The sequence below is a fragment of the Emys orbicularis genome, chromosome 13, assembly GCF_028017835.1.
Source record: "Emys orbicularis isolate rEmyOrb1 chromosome 13, rEmyOrb1.hap1, whole genome shotgun sequence".
NCBI lineage: Eukaryota > Metazoa > Chordata > Testudines > Emydidae > Emys > Emys orbicularis.
Genome location: NC_088695.1, coordinates 34,754,781 through 34,770,039, shown reverse-complemented (window position 1 = coordinate 34,770,039; position 15,259 = coordinate 34,754,781). Strand labels below are relative to the sequence as shown.

At 51.2% G+C, this 15,259-nt stretch overlaps 1 protein-coding gene across 1 annotated transcript in view; it reads right to left on the bottom strand.

Annotated features, from left to right (window-relative positions):
• The window catches only part of QRICH2 (glutamine rich 2), a 52,718-nt gene that overhangs the window by 16,037 nt on the left and 21,422 nt on the right, over window positions 1-15,259 (bottom strand). The window contains exons 6-13 of the mRNA XM_065415317.1: window positions 13,082-13,176; window positions 11,674-11,774; window positions 9,827-9,941; window positions 7,869-8,120; window positions 5,138-5,260; window positions 4,327-4,401; window positions 3,297-3,461; window positions 901-1,022 (exon numbers count right to left, since the gene is read on the bottom strand). Coding sequence (XP_065271389.1) covers window positions 901-1,022; window positions 3,297-3,461; window positions 4,327-4,401; window positions 5,138-5,260; window positions 7,869-8,120; window positions 9,827-9,941; window positions 11,674-11,774; window positions 13,082-13,176 — 1,048 coding nt within the window. The remainder of the gene's footprint in view (window positions 1-900; window positions 1,023-3,296; window positions 3,462-4,326; window positions 4,402-5,137; window positions 5,261-7,868; window positions 8,121-9,826; window positions 9,942-11,673; window positions 11,775-13,081; window positions 13,177-15,259) is intronic.

Here is a 15,259-nt window from a genome sequence, read left to right as displayed (position 1 = left end):
GACACATGAGTAAACTGAGGCAGAAAGAGGCAGTAAGGGGCTTCCCCAGAAGACACAATGAATCTGGCCAGAGCTAGGAATGAAAGCCATGAGTCCCAATCTCCCGCTGTAATCGCTGAACCATACACCCGCCCTCACATATTCCTCCAAATGGCTCTGTCTGAAGAGGCAGCGATCTCTCTTATATAAGGGCTTTGTACTGCTGCCCACCACCTATCTGATGGCCTTCCACATAAAATCAGTAGCAACACTGAAGTCCCTAGCGCACTTCAAGAGCTACCAGCTCTTAGGTTTTAAGACAGGATTTTTCAAACCTGTGTAAGGGATTTAGATGCCTGTTCATTTCCAATCCCTTAGGCAGCTTTGAAAATCTCCATCTTCATTGTTAACAGCCTCCCTGTTCTGCAACTGAGCTTCTGCCTGCAACAGAACGACAGGAGCAAAGAAGCTGGAAACACCTTTAGGTCAGGAAAGTTGCAATAGTATTTGAATAGGCGAGCGCTAGAAAAATCCTAAAGCCAGGTCTGCACACATTTTTTATACCAGTATAGCTATGTTGTCTAGGAGGGTGATTTTTTTTTTTTAACCGACTGTGTTATAGTACAAGCTCTAGTGTGGATGCAGTTATACCAGGATAAAGTTGCCTTATAGTTATTCCCCTTCCTGCATGGAGCAGCTGTACTGATCTATGCATATTTATACTGGTATAATTACATCCACACTAGGGGATTGTAGTGCTTTAACTATCCTGGCATGGTTAAAGTGGTACAACTTCTGTATGTAGATAAGCCCCAAGAGAAGTCAACCTGGCTGAGGTTATCCCAGGAAGTCAGAGAGACCAATCCCTCGGTCTAATGTGTTTTCCTAAAGCTGTAGCTGTCCATCTCCGGATGTGCTTACTTCCTAATTCCAGCAGCATCGTCCGCTTCGTACTGCGGAGAGCTCTCCTTCAGCTGTTTCCGGATGGCCTTCCAACGCTCTTCCAGCTGCTGTCTGAAGGGATCTAATTCCAGGCGGTCCAGCTGCAAGGCAATGCACAGTTCGTAAAAGCTGTGTGCGCATTTGTATGCGTGTGTACAAATGGCTCACCAATGGGTTCAAAGGCAGTGAACACCCAGGAGAAGAGAGATGCTTCCTAAAGGGAGACATGAAGGTAGAAGCAGGAGCTGTGGGATGAAGCTAGGCAAAGGAAATCATAGGCTGTCCCATCTCACCCTGGGAAGTTTCCCCTGCTATTCAGATTGGAACAGTCTCTCAAGAAAAGTGGTGGAAGCTCCATCACTTGGGTCATTTGGAATAAGATGGCAGGAAGTGTTAGGAAATGTACTGCAGAGAACCATCTTGGATTGCTGGGAGTGATCTAACACTGAGTGGGGCCTTTCCATCTTTACCTCCTAAGGTTCCTAGACCCACCGAATGTCCACAGATCATCTCTAAGTGATGGGACAGCAGCAGGGCACCACTAGAACCACACGGGCAGCACATCAAACAAGGTGGGCAATTCTGCTCAGCCCACAGTCAGGCGGTGTCACAATTCAGGGCAACTACACCTGTATTTCCACTCACTGGCCCAGCCAGGGCACCTGCTCTCTGGCTTCCAGCTCCCCAGCTGTTGCTTCTCCCGCCTCTCATTCCCTTCTGACCAGGATATTTCCAGACTGCACAGTTCCCTGCCTTCACTGTTTATTTCCCAGCACAGACAGGTTGCCCCAGGGCACCCGCTTGCTTTCTCTTCGGAGATGGTTTGGCTAACAGGTGTAATTGCTCCGGTTATGAGTACCACACAGCTCATTCTATGCAAGCCTCTTTCATTCTTGAGGTAAAAAGCATTACAGAGAAAACATGTTAAAAACAAAGAACCTCCACGCACACTAATAAGCCTACCAGAGATCACCCCAACCCTAACATGGGCTCAGGCAGGAGCAGTCCTTCAAACCCCCACCAAGGGGCTGCCTTGTGGTTTCAAGTTCACAGCTTCAGCTCAGAACAAGCACCCAGTCTTATGGGGCCTCAGTAGGCCCAGGCCTTCCAACCCTCCCCTAACGACTGGGGCCCTCCGTGGACCAGGGGTCCTGTCCATTGGCTGGATCAGGAAGAAGGCCCTGAGCCAGTTTAAAATCAGGCTATTTACCCAAAATCCCTTTCTTTGTCTGTAGATCCCATGGAGTTTGCACTAGTACACAGCAGCCTGACCAGGGGGGTGGTTTCTCTGGGGATGTTACAACCTGAGTGAATTTGCCTAATCACTCACTGCTGGTCTCCTATTTACCCTTCCCATGGAAATACATACAATCCCACCACAACACACACACAACAGCGTTTTTAATACGATGGACCCCAAAGGAATTAACTTAATTCAATGAAGTTCATTTGAGGATATTGCAGGGAACTGTCATTCTGTCACAGGGGATACATCGGTCAGTGCTGGGGAATGCAGAGCCATGCGAAATAGGAAGAGAGGAAAACAAAAAGTCATGCCTGGTTTAGCACCAGCATGCTCAGCATTATCACAGAATCCCTGCCCCAAGGAGCTCCTGGTTTAAGGGCTAAATGCATAGGAGGCAGGACACCTTGGGTCACATCCCCTGCACCCTCTGTGAGGCCAGCAGCAGCTGGATGAGATCTGGCCCTGCCCGGCAGGGGTCCCAGATCTGGCTTGGTGTGTGTGACATGGCAATCTGTTCCCTGAGCACTCCTAGCATGCACGACGAAGTCCCCTTGCTCCTGGGCTCAGGGCTGGATCCATTACAGGAGGCAGAAGGAAATGAGAATTAAAAATAAAACACTGCTGGTCGGGTTCCCATGTACACCACGGCCCCTTTGCAGTGGTCTGGCAGCGTGAAAGGGCCTCGCGCGTAACTTTTGCTCACTTGAAGGCCCCAGAGTAATGTAAAGGGGCCCTAGGGAGAATAGGACCCAGGCCCTGCATGAAAACCCCAGCAGTTATAGCAGATACAGTGTTTAGAATCAGAGGGGTAGCCGTGTTACTCTGGATCTGTAAACAGCAACAGAGAACCCTGGGGCACCTTATAGACTAACAGACGTATTGGAGCATGTGTCTGACGAAGTGAGTATTCACCCACGAAAGCTTATGCTCCAATATGTCTGTTAGTCTATAAGGTGCCACAGGACTCTTTGTTGCTGATTACAGTGTTTAGAGCAGACCAAGCTCCTCATCCCGTCCTGCTATAAACTGGGCCAAGTCCCTTCCCCCATTTGCCCTTCCTGTGGCTGGCAGCTGGCTAATGCACTGGGTGGGGCTGTGAGTCATGCAGAAGGCACTGGCTCCAGCTTACCTTGGAGTCCATCTCCACCAAGATTTTGTCGAGCACTTTGTGCCAGTCCTGCTCCTGCCCGCTCATCTTGTTCACCAGATCCTGCATCATCTTATTCAGCTGCTCCGTGGTGGCATCAAACTGGGTGCGGCTGACTTTGCCAGCCAGGGCGATCTTGTCTGCTTTCTGGCCGGGGGAGAAAGGAGAGTGATTGGGAGGAGGCGGAGGGAGGAAGAACCTCAGCTTGATCTGGGGCACAAGAGAGGCATTCCACCCAGCATTCCCGTTCCACAGGGCCCCACGTGAGCATACAGCTCCCCCTCTCTACTCCCCAGAAAGAGACACCTCCCTCCCTTCACAATCAAGGCTCTGGTGCTCTGAGTAAGGGCTCCATCCTTCAACTCTATCCATTTTCTTTCTCCCCCCTCCCCTTTGCCAAGTTAGATCAGGCCCTTCCTCATCAAAGCAGATGCTGCCACAGTATTTCAGATGGCTGGCCCGGGTCGGCTCCTCACCGATACCCCAGGAGGACTCTAGCATGGACCCTCCTCTTGCGTACTCTGGTATAGGTCAGGAGTAGCTGCCATTGGAGCTGCGGGTACTCAGCACCTCTGAAAGCTCAAGGTGTCTCATTCAGACACTGAGGAGCTGAGGCACCAAAATAAGGGGCCACCTCTGACAATTCCGGCTGCTGTGTAGGTAATGTAAGTGTCACAGTGCGCGCGCAACAGGGAGAGTCTCCTTACAGTTGCATTTAGAGGCTGTAAAATGCTAAGTAATCATGGCTAGCACCTTTCATCAGTAGATCTCACAGCAATTTACAAGGTGGGTGTCACTAGCCCCATTTAAAAGAGTCACAGAGAGGCGAAGGGACTTGCCCAAGTCCCACACCGAAGAGCCAGGAACAGATCCCAGCTCTCCAGCCTGGGATCCTAGCCAGGGGACCACACCACCTCCCACTGAATAGAGAGCCTAAACATACATCTCCTGTGCCTGTGAAAGAAACCACGTGCGTCTGTCCCACCCAAGCTGGTGCTGCACACCCCCTTACCACGTCAATTTCTGTCTCCAGATGCTCCTTGTCTGCTTTCTCCTTTTCCAACTTCTCCAGTGACTGGAAGAGAAGCTTTACAGAACACAGAAGAGGCGGAGATGAAAACCAGTCAGAGAACGGGGAGGCTGAGATTACTGCACAGTCCTTGTCATTACCCAGACCACCAGCAGCACCTGCACGTACTCCCTAGTAGCCTGAGACCTCTTGGGGCTCAGATATCTTGAGTCATCACTAAACACAACAGCAGGGTGGTGAAGGGGGCACATCTGGGCCTAGTCAGTGTAAGAACCTGCAGACAGGAGGGCTGTCCATGTGCTATTCCCTGTCTGCCCTTTGATCCCCTCTCCAGATCTCCTCTCTCTCAAGAGGGTGCTCACCTACCAGAGACTCACTGGGCGTCAGGCTCCTCGTGTTTTAATGCCTGTGGTGGGTGTTATATTTCTGGGGTCAGTCTCTGATGACAGCCTCAGCAAATCCTCGGTGTATCATAACAGGCAACTCAGTGGCATGACTCATAGTCTCCTGCAGTACTTGATGTTGGACTAGGAGAGAGCGGCTCAGGGGCTAACAAGTCCAGAGCCACCTACCTATCCTCTGTGCTATGTAGAGCCTTAGATGAGTTGGGTTCTCCCAGGGCAGGAGACAGGATCCTTTGTCTCTTCTGCCCGTCCCTTTGTTTTCCTTGCTAACGAGCGTCCACGATGAGGATGCACAGTGCTAAGAGCATCCCTGATTACCAAGCAACCCAAACCCTTGATGAGTACAGGCAGCACCTTATCCTCTAGCCAGGCCCCCTGCCGTCACTTACAGAGATATCTTTCTGCTTCTGCCGATGGTCTTCTACGAGGTTCCCTGTGGTGGCATTGAGATTCTCACAGTCTCCTTGCACCTGGAGGATGGTGTTTTGGATGCGACTCAGCAGCTCTTCATCCTGATTCAAAGGCAATGGAGGGGAAAGTGAAGCTCTGTAGCAGATAATTACTGACAGACACAAAGCCTTCGAACCACAGAGCAGGCCTGGCATGGGCAAGCGGTAGGACGCCTCATCCCTCACGTGGAGGGCTCTCCGCTACAGCTGGGAGAGCAGTTCTCCAGGGCCCAGCCAGTGCTTGGCTTCACTTCTGAGGCTGCCAGCCGTGGATGTGCTTTTGGTGACACGGACACCTGCTCACTTGCACATGGAGATCTGGATCAACAGCATGCGTCACACAGGCCACTGAACAAGTCACTTACATGGCATCCATGGCAAAGATTTTCAGCCACTACTAGTCAATTCAAATGAGTGACCTCAAGGTGACAGGCTCCATAGAGAACTCTTCACCAATCCCCAGTCCCCCTTGGGCAGAATGATATATGGGGTATCCAGGACACATCCCTTCCTGCTGGACACAGTCCAGATAAAAAGTGGTTCCCAGTGGCAGTCGAGGGCCTAGAGATCTGTGCCAGAACCCACGGGTTGTACTGGAACTGGCTAAGTATGAATCTGTTTGATTCCCTGAGCTTTCCTTTTAGGAGTGATATTTACAACATGCCTAGTGCTGGCTATTGTTTTTGCAGACTCTGCTTCCCAAAGAGGGTGCATACTCCAGACATGCAAAGCCAGCACTTGTGTGTGTGCACTATCGCTGCTCACCCTAGGCCCAGATCCGTTTGTGCAAAACGAGCCTGTGCCCACTTTTGCAGACACAATTAGCGACTGTGACTTTTAACGTGAAAGAGAAGCTGCAGCGGAATAGCTGACCCTAGGAATCATTCCGGCATCTCCTGGGACCCGGCTCAGCTAGGTGAAGGCGCCGCCGTACCCTGCCATTCGGATCAGCTAGAAAATGACTGCTGAAATACCACCACGAACTTTTCATCTCCCAAAACATTTTCCATATGTTGAGCAAGTAAGGCTCACAACCCCCAGCCCCAAGACATAAGTATTTTTGTCCCCATTTTACCAAACAGGAAACTAAGGCATGGAGAGGTTATGCGCCAAAACAGTGATAGGAAGAGAACTCAGGAGTCCTGGCCCCAATCTCATGCGTAGATCTCTAGATAGATCATAACATTGCATCAGTTCATCATAATGGGGCTCTGACACAGTGAAGAATGTTACGGTATAAGTGTCATAAGGCCACTAATGTTGTCCCACACAGGAGATCAGACACCAAGAGCGGCAGGAACGTAACTGTGCCACCCACATCCACACAAGGACTGGGCTGGCCTCATTCTCCTCTCTAATCTCAGGTTCATCATTAATAGCAGATGTTCTGTGGGATTTACTAATGCAACCCGGGGTCACGTGGAGCCCAATTCCCCATTCGGTCACGAACTAGGGTCTTCTTCCAGCTCTGCTCTGGACAAGTGCTGATCTGAACGGCGTCAAGCCAGAGACGGGATAGTCCCTTTATGACACGGGTGCACGGTTGGAAGGGGAGGGAGAGAGGTGGGCTGGACTGTCTGGCTTACAAGTTGCACATAGAACTGTGCAACGTGTGTCTGAGGGCAGGGTGGGAATCTGCGCAAAGCTAGAGCTACAGACCGCAGAGCAAATGGAGGAATGGAACCCTTGTGATTTGCACTGGACTCAAACTGCTACGCCATTATCCCTGTTCAAATCCCCGCCTCCTCTTCTTCTGCGCCATTTTGGTGAAGCTGAGTGCTACCGGAAGAAAGTGACTGCGTTGCCCTCAGCCTGGCACAGGACAGCAGGTAATGAGCAAGCTGCATCACACGTAGAGCTCTGCTAATCATAACCTGCAGCACACTCTGCTAATCCGGTCTTGGAATCCCACACACAGCTCTACCAAGGCACCTCAGCCCCAACCTGCAGCACCCCCTGCTATGCCAGCCCCGAGGGCATACCGTTCACACAGCTCTGGCGATGCACCCAAGCCCTGACCTGCACCCCCACCTACTGCAGTCCTGGGACTTCACACAGCTCTGCCTATGTGCCTCAGTCCTGGCCTCCACCACCCCTGCTATTCCAGTTTGCAGCTTCTCTAGAGCAGAAACCACGAGCCATGCTGAACGCTGGGATGGCTTTGTAGGGCTGGGCTTGAGCCCACTAGGCAGTGGGAAGACACACAAAACTCACTCTGACATGTGACCCCTAAAATCAGGATTTGAGACCAGGCCTGGAGATGAGGGGTCAGGGCACCCACCCCCCAGGTCAGCCAGCAGGTGTAAACCAAGGCTAAACGAGGAGCCAGAACAACGATGGGCTTCCCAGGGAGCCGGCAGCGATCTGCTCCTGCGTAGCGTGCAGCGCAGAGGGGCTGAATTGGTCATAGTCACATGACTCCCGTGTGCAGCTCTTCCCGTGGGCCCTGCATTAGGAGCAATCAGCATACCCTGGGCTGCCGCCTGCTGCTCCGACTCACTGCTGCACTGGGCTGTGGACCCAGATCCCAAAGGATCCAGTCTGAACCATCCCCTCACAGGGCTATTGAAATCCTCCATCCCTCGCTCCCCCCAGGTACTGCATTACAGTCACAGCTTTAGCCTGGAAGTCTGGACAATAAAGCAGGGTGTTTCCCTTTGGCTGGCCTTACCTGGCTCCTCAGCTGCGGCCTCTTTGCTGGCTTGCTTTCCGCATGCCTCGTCATGAAGCTGCTAATTAAATCCTGCAGCTGTTCGTAGCGTTTGAACAGCTGGCTAACCTGCTCGCTGACGTCTAGGCTGCAGGCCGGGCATGTGCCATGCGGCGCTGCCTCCCCAGGCTCCGGGCTAGTGGGCATGCTCATGGATAGCAAGGTGGAGGAGGAGGCCATCATGTTCTCTATGATAGATCTAAGCTTGTCTAACTGTAGGCAGGGAAGAGAAGGAGTTGGGTTTGAAACAGGCACCGCCCAGCAGAATTTCTCTGCATGCTAGGGCACCCGGGCGACAGGTGCTGAGCTCTATCAGAGAGGTGTCTCCAGCACCCCATTGCTGCTGGCCAGCAGGGATATTAGCAATGCCCGAGGCAATACATTCTGGCCAAGACTCCAAGGATTTGCCCATGCATGGATGGGCCCTAGGCTACCTTCTCCAGGTAGCAGCTGCTGAAGCAGTGCTCCCCCTAGAGGCTAGACCTAACTGCCTTGGAGTCTATCATTAAGGTCCCTATCTTGGGCCAGTCGGCACGGCGTGGAGCTCTAGAAGTATTGCAGAAGATGTACTGGCTGGTACCTGAGCAAAGCATCTTATTGCTACCAGACCAAGGAGTGGGTCTGGCTCGGCTGCATAAGGCAGCCCACTGAACTGCCCCCAGGACAAGCTAAGAAACAGCCGTGTCTCTACCCTGCTTCCCCTCAGATAGCAGAGCAACGTTTTAGCCTACAGCGAGCTTTAACAAACCTGCTGCATTCCGGGAGGCAACAGCCTGGGGATAAGCACCTCCTTGGGGCACTACCCAGGGCTGTCATCTCCTACACCAGGGGTGGGCAAACGTTTTGGCCCAAGGGCCACATCTGGGAATAGAAATTGTATGGCGGGCCATGAATGCTCACAAAATTGGGGTTGGGTTGCAGGAGGGGGTGAGGGCTCTGGTTGGGGGTGCAGGCTCCGGGGTGGGGCCAGAAAAGAGGAGTTCAGGGTGCAGGAGGGGGCTCTGGGCTGGGGTGGAGGGAGTAGGGTGCGGGGGTGTGTGTGAGGGCTCCGTCTGGGGGTGAGGAGTTTGGGGTGTAGGAGGATGCTCCAGGCTGGGATCGAGGGGTTCAGAGGGAAGGAGGGAAGGAGGGGGATCAGGGTTGGGGCGTGGGGAGAGGATCGGGGTGCAGGTTCTGGGCGGCGCTTACCTCAAGCGGCTCCCGGAAGCAGCAGCATGTCCCTTCTCCAGCTCCTATGTGGAGGTGCGGCCAGGCGGTTCTGCACGCTGCCCCGTCCACAGGCACCGCCCCTGCAGTTCCCATTGGCTGTGGTTCCCGGCCAATGGGAGCTGCAGGGGCGGTGCTCGGAGCGGGGGCAATGTGCAGAGTGGAGAACCCTGGCTGCCCCTACGCATAGGAGAGGGTGGGGGGACATGCCGCTGCTTCCGGGAGCCATGTGGAGCGGCCCCCGACATTGCTCCCCGGCTGGAGTGCTGGAGCGGGGGAAGCCCCAGACCCTGCTCCCCAGCAGGAGTTCGAGGGCCAGATTAAAATGGCTGGTGGGCCGTATCTGGCCCGCGGGCCATAGTTTGCCCACCCCGTCCTACACCAATGAAAAACGCTTCCCCAGCTCTGGAGGGAGCGTCCTGCTGAGCTCAAATGCCCCTTCCTTCCCCTGCAGGATCCAGGGAGGGAGGCAGCAGTTAGTGAGGCAAGACGCCCTTTGGAGCCCATCTAACAGCTTCAACCCACTCCACAAGGCTAGGGCACTGGCTTCAAGAGGAGGAAATCTGGAGACCTTTGTACTGAGCAATTGTCCGAGATCACAGGGGAACTGGGCAAGCAGAGATACTCAGAGTTACCACTGTGCCAACCCCAAAGGGCAGCTGTTTCACAGCAAGCCAGTGAGCAGCCCGTCCTCTCGCCTCAAACCACCTGACCTGTTCCTGCAGGTAGAGGGCTGTGTCAGTCACCGACTGCTCCAGCTTGGCTTTGCCGTGATCCTGCTGCTCCCTCAGCTCCTGCAGCTCTTTCTCTATGTCGTGCACTGTCGATCTGGACCACAGAGCCAACAACAGAAAGGGTCATTTGCTGAGCAGAGGTGCTGCCATGGGGCTTGGAGCACGGAGACAGGGACCAGCACCCACCCAGCACGGGCAGGTGCTAACCCTCCGCTGTGCCAAATGCAGCTCCCCTGAAGTCAGCCTGTTTAGCCTAGGGCTGAATTTGGCCCCTGCCATGGTTGCTGGGAGGTAACTCTGTGGTTTAGATACTATCAAACCACATAGCAACACACAGTCCATGCAAGGAATGCAGCCGTTCTTACGGCTCTGTCCAGCTTCTTTGATGTGGGTGAGGTGGGAACGTAGAGCCAGCCTGAGGCACATGCGAAGACCAGCTGCAGGGGTCCCTCTGCTTTGAGGAGAGGCGAGGAGGGGTGAGGTCTTGCACTGTTAGACTCTCTTCCCCTTCCCAGCATTCTCCTAGGAACCCCTCCCCTCCAGCATAACGGCCCAGTGTTTCCCTCACTCCCTCTTGAAAGATGACCTGGTGAACAACAATCCACTCCCCAAACCAGCTGGATCTTGACATTCCCTCCCACCCAGTAATGGCAAATCCCTTCCCCCTAGGGTGGCCAGACAGCAAATGTGAAAAATCAGGACGGGGGTGGGGGGTAATAGGAGCCTATATAAGAAAAAGACCCAAAAATCAGGACTGTCCCTATAAAATCGAGACATCTGGTCACCCTACTTCCCCCCCAACTCCTCTGCCCCGGGTGCCAAAACCCTCTCACAGCCACTTAGCAATGTACCTCCCTGCCCTGCCCAATGTCCCCCCCAGGGGTGCTATTCAGGTTATAGATGTTGGCCTGGCACAGCGCCCTGCAAAACCTAGAATCAGGGCCTGGAGCCCTTCAGTTACTACTTCTACTTCTCTGCTTTCAAGCAAGCCCAGTGGTGTATACACAGATTTAACACAGTCCAAGTCTCTGATCGGTCCAGGAGGGATACATGGCTGCTCCCTGCAGTATATTAACCAAGTGGAACCATGGCTACCCTGCAGGTAGTTCTGTTCGACGAACCATGGCATATGGGTCACCTGTTACAAAACAGTTCTACATGCACCAAACCCTTTGGGAGGCTGGGAATGAGCCTAGCTCATTTTTAAGCCAGCCCTAGTGGGATGCGGGCTAGTTAGCATGGATGAGCCCTATAGGTTATGCAGTTCAGTTCTGCATAAGTCCTCCAGAACGTGGACCAGATGCTACAGCTCAGCCCCATCCCGGGGAATGGAATAGGGACGGCATTCTCGGTCGTGACGAACTACTTGGGACCGTGAGTAGTTAACTGTAGTTCCGTTCTGCATCAACTCAGGTCTGAACCTGGTGAGACAGAACTAGATATCACAGCTCAGGTCTACATGAGGGATTCGGATCAGAAACCTTAGATTGTAGGAAAGTATAACAAACGAGGCACTGGAATCCAGCTCTATAGCATAGGTACGAATCCTCTGGAGTCTGGACCAGTATTAGAGTCCAGCTTTATTATAGAATCATAGAATATTAGGGTTGGAAGAGACCTCAGGAGGTCATCTAGTCCAATCCCCTGCTCAAAGCAGGACCAACCCCAACTAAATAATGTAACCTGTCTGATAACAGGCCCCTGTCTTATCAGAGGCCAGCTCTACAGCTCGTGGGTGAATCCTGTGGGACCAAGGCTTGTTGTTGGAGCCTGTTGCATTAGCAGCAGAGATGCACACATCCACAGCTCTCTTCTCCTCTTTTTACCTGAGGTAACCTAACTGCAGGTTAATCTGACTGGATCCCTCCACTTTCTGATCTGCTTCTGTTGCCACCTCTGCTTCAAGGACATTCTGCAGCTTCCTTACCTAGAACCATGACAACCATGAAGAGTCAGGACTTCAGGCACACATCTGCCTGCAAGGACTTCCCTCAAACTGGCTGAATAACTCCCCCCCCCCCCCCCCCCCCGGCCCCAGTACGTGTGCTGGGTTCAAATACGGCTAAATACAGCCCTGATGTAAGCAGATGACACTCTAATTATTTCAAAGGATTTGCATCCACTCATATCTGAATTTAGCTCAGTGTATTAAACACAAAAATGTGATATACACACACACGCACGCACGCACACACACTTTTTGGAGTGAATCTCAAAAAGAGGGGATCTTGGACTAACCTATTCAGTAGCTAGGAATCTGCACACTGTCCCACTCACCCAGCTGTCCTCCCCCTTCCAAACTGCCCTGAGCACAGAAAGCAACAGGGCAGTCTAGTGTACATCATGACAGAAAATAATCCTTGGCAAGACGTAGAGCAGAGGTGGGCTTGGGTAGGATTGCTGAAGAATTTCTCTCTGCAAGGGGGCTAGGTGGGGAGGAAGCCTGGAGCAACCTGTTCTGAGGGACACAAAGGCCAATCTCCCGCCCCCTCTCCTTTCCAAGGGTTTCTCCCCCACCTCATACTGATCTTATTATTGTCTTAATATTCTGAGTGTGCCGAGAAGCCAACGAGTTCAGGGAACCGTTGTGTTGGGCACTTTACTAAGACACCGTAAGAGAGTCTCTGCCCTTAAGAGCTCACAGTCTAAATAGACAAGCCAGACAAAGGTCGGGGGGATGAATTAACCATTGTACATGGATAATACTGGGAACAGTTTAAGGGCTGGGTTCTCCAGATTAAGCAGCCCCTGGATAATTCTCCCTTTGTAGGGGGACTATCCACCAGCGTAAAGCTGATGGAGGCAGCTGTGATGCCTCCTGCACTGGCATCCCTCTTCTAATGGATGGGAAGGGAGCAGGCGTGTTAGGGCTGGCAAGGGGTCATAGCAGATCCAGGCTCAACTCCACCTGATTTTTCACTGGTGTAACGTCCTTGAGGGAATCAAGCCCTAAGTGATTTGCTTAAGGTCATAGAGGCAGTCTGTGGCAGAGTCTGAAATTGAACCCAAAGGTCTCCAAAGTCTCAGTTCAGAGCCTTAACCACACTTTGAAACAAGAGGGATGTTCACCACTAATGCCGATACCAAAACTCCACAGCCTATAGCACATGTTCGGACCCTGGATGATACAGTATCAAAGTCCCTGTCTCGCACACCATCCCAGCCACCCACAGTGGACTTGTTACCATTGCTGATTCCATGGTTAGGTTACAAGACGGCACACCAGTTGCTCACCTTGGCCTTTACATCTTTCATGTCTTCTGCCGTGGCCTTCAGGGAAGACAGCTGCTCCATGAGGTCAGCAGGCATGCTGGAGAGGTTCTTAGGGACTAGACACCACCACGGAAATACAAAGGAAGCACTTAATTGATTGTGTACATAAGAACAGCCATACTGGGTCAGACCAATGGTCCATCTAGCCCAGTATCCTGTCTTCCGACAGTGGCCAGTGCCACTGCCAGATGCTTCAGAGGGAATGAACAGAACAGGGCAATTATCAAGTGAGCCCTGTTGTGCAGTCCCAGCTTCTGGCTGTCAGAGATTTAGGGACACCCAGAACATGGGGTTGCGTCCTGACCATCTTGGCTAATAGCCATTGATAGAGCTATCCTCCATGAACTTATCTAATCCTTTTTGAACCCAATTATACTTGTGACCTTCACAACATTCTCTGTCAACGAGTTCCACAGCTTGACTGTGCGTTGTGTGAAGAAATACTTCCTTTTGTTTATTTTAAACCTGCTGCCTATTAATTTCATTGGGTGACCCCTGGTTCTTATGTTATGTGAAGGGGTAAATAACACTGCCCCCATTCACTTTCTCCACACTATTCGTCGCTTTATAGACCTCTATCATATCCCCCCTAGTCGTCTCTTTTCTAAGCTGACCAGTCCCCGTTTTTTCCCCTCTCCTTGTACGGAAGCTGTTCCATACCTCAATCATATTTGTTGCCCTACTCTGTGCCTTTTTCAATTCTAATACATATTTTTGAGATGGGGCAACCAGAACTGCATGCAGTATTCAACGTGTGTGCATGCCATGGATTTATATAGTGGCATTATTATATTTTCTGTCTTATTATCTATCCCTTTCTTAATCATTCCTAACATCCTGTTAGCTTTTTTGACTGCTAGTGCACATTCAGCAGATATTTTCAGAAAACTATCACCAATGACTCCAAGATCTTTTTCTTGAGTGGTAACAGCTCATTTAGAACCCATCATTTTATATGTTTAGTTGGGATTATTTCTTCCAAAGTGCACTACTTTGTACTTACCAACACTGAATTTCATCTGCCATTTTGTTGCCCAGTCACCCAGTTTTGTGAGATCCCTTTGTAACTCTTCGCAGTCAGCTTTGGACTATCTTGAGTAATTTTGTATCATCTGCAAATTTTGCCACCTCCCTGTTTACCCCCTTTTCCTGATCATTTATGAATGTGTTAAACAGCACTGATCCCAGTAGAGAATCCTGGGGGGACGACTGCTATTTACCTCTCTCCGCTGTAAAAACTGACCATTTATTCCTACCCTTTGTTTCCTATCTTTTAACCAGTTACTGATCCAGAAGAGGACCTTCCCTCTTATCCCAAAACTGCTTACTTTGCTTGACAGCTTTGGATGAGGGACTTTGCCAAAGACTTTCTGAACGTGCAAGTACACTATATCCACTGTCATGCTTATTGACTCCCTCAAAAAATTCTGATCGATCGGGGAGGCATGATTTCCCTTTACAAAAGCCACTTTGACTCTTCCCCAACATATCGTGTTCATTTCTGTGTCTGATAATTCTGTTCTTTACTATAGTTTCAGCAATTTGCTGGTACTGAAGTTAGGCTTACCATCCTATAATTGCCAGGAACACCTCTGGAACCTTTTTTAAAAATCAGTGTCACATTAGCTATCCTCTAGTCATCTGGTACAGAGATTTAAGCGACAGGTCACATACCACAGTTAATAGATCTGCAATTTCAAATCTGAGTCCCTGCAGAACTCTTGGGTGAATACCATCTGGTCTTGGTGACTTATTACTGTTTAATTTATCAATTTGTTCCAAAACCTCCTTATTGTCACCTAAGTCTGGGACAGTTCCTCAGATCTATCACCTTAAAGAGAATCTCATACCTGACCCAATCTCCCTCACACTCTCTGCAGTGAAGACCGATGCAAAGAACTAATTTAGCTTCTCTGCAACGACCTTGTCTTCCCCGAGTGCTCCTTTAGCACCTCTATCACCCAGTGGCAGCACTGATTGTTTGGCAGGCTTCCTGCTTCTGATATACTTAAAAACTTGCTGCTAGTTTTTGTGTCTTTGCTAGTTGCTCTTCAAATTCTTTTTTGGCTTGTCTAATTATACTTTTACACTTGCTTGACTTGCCAGAGTTTTTGCTCTCTTCTATTTTCCTCAGTATGA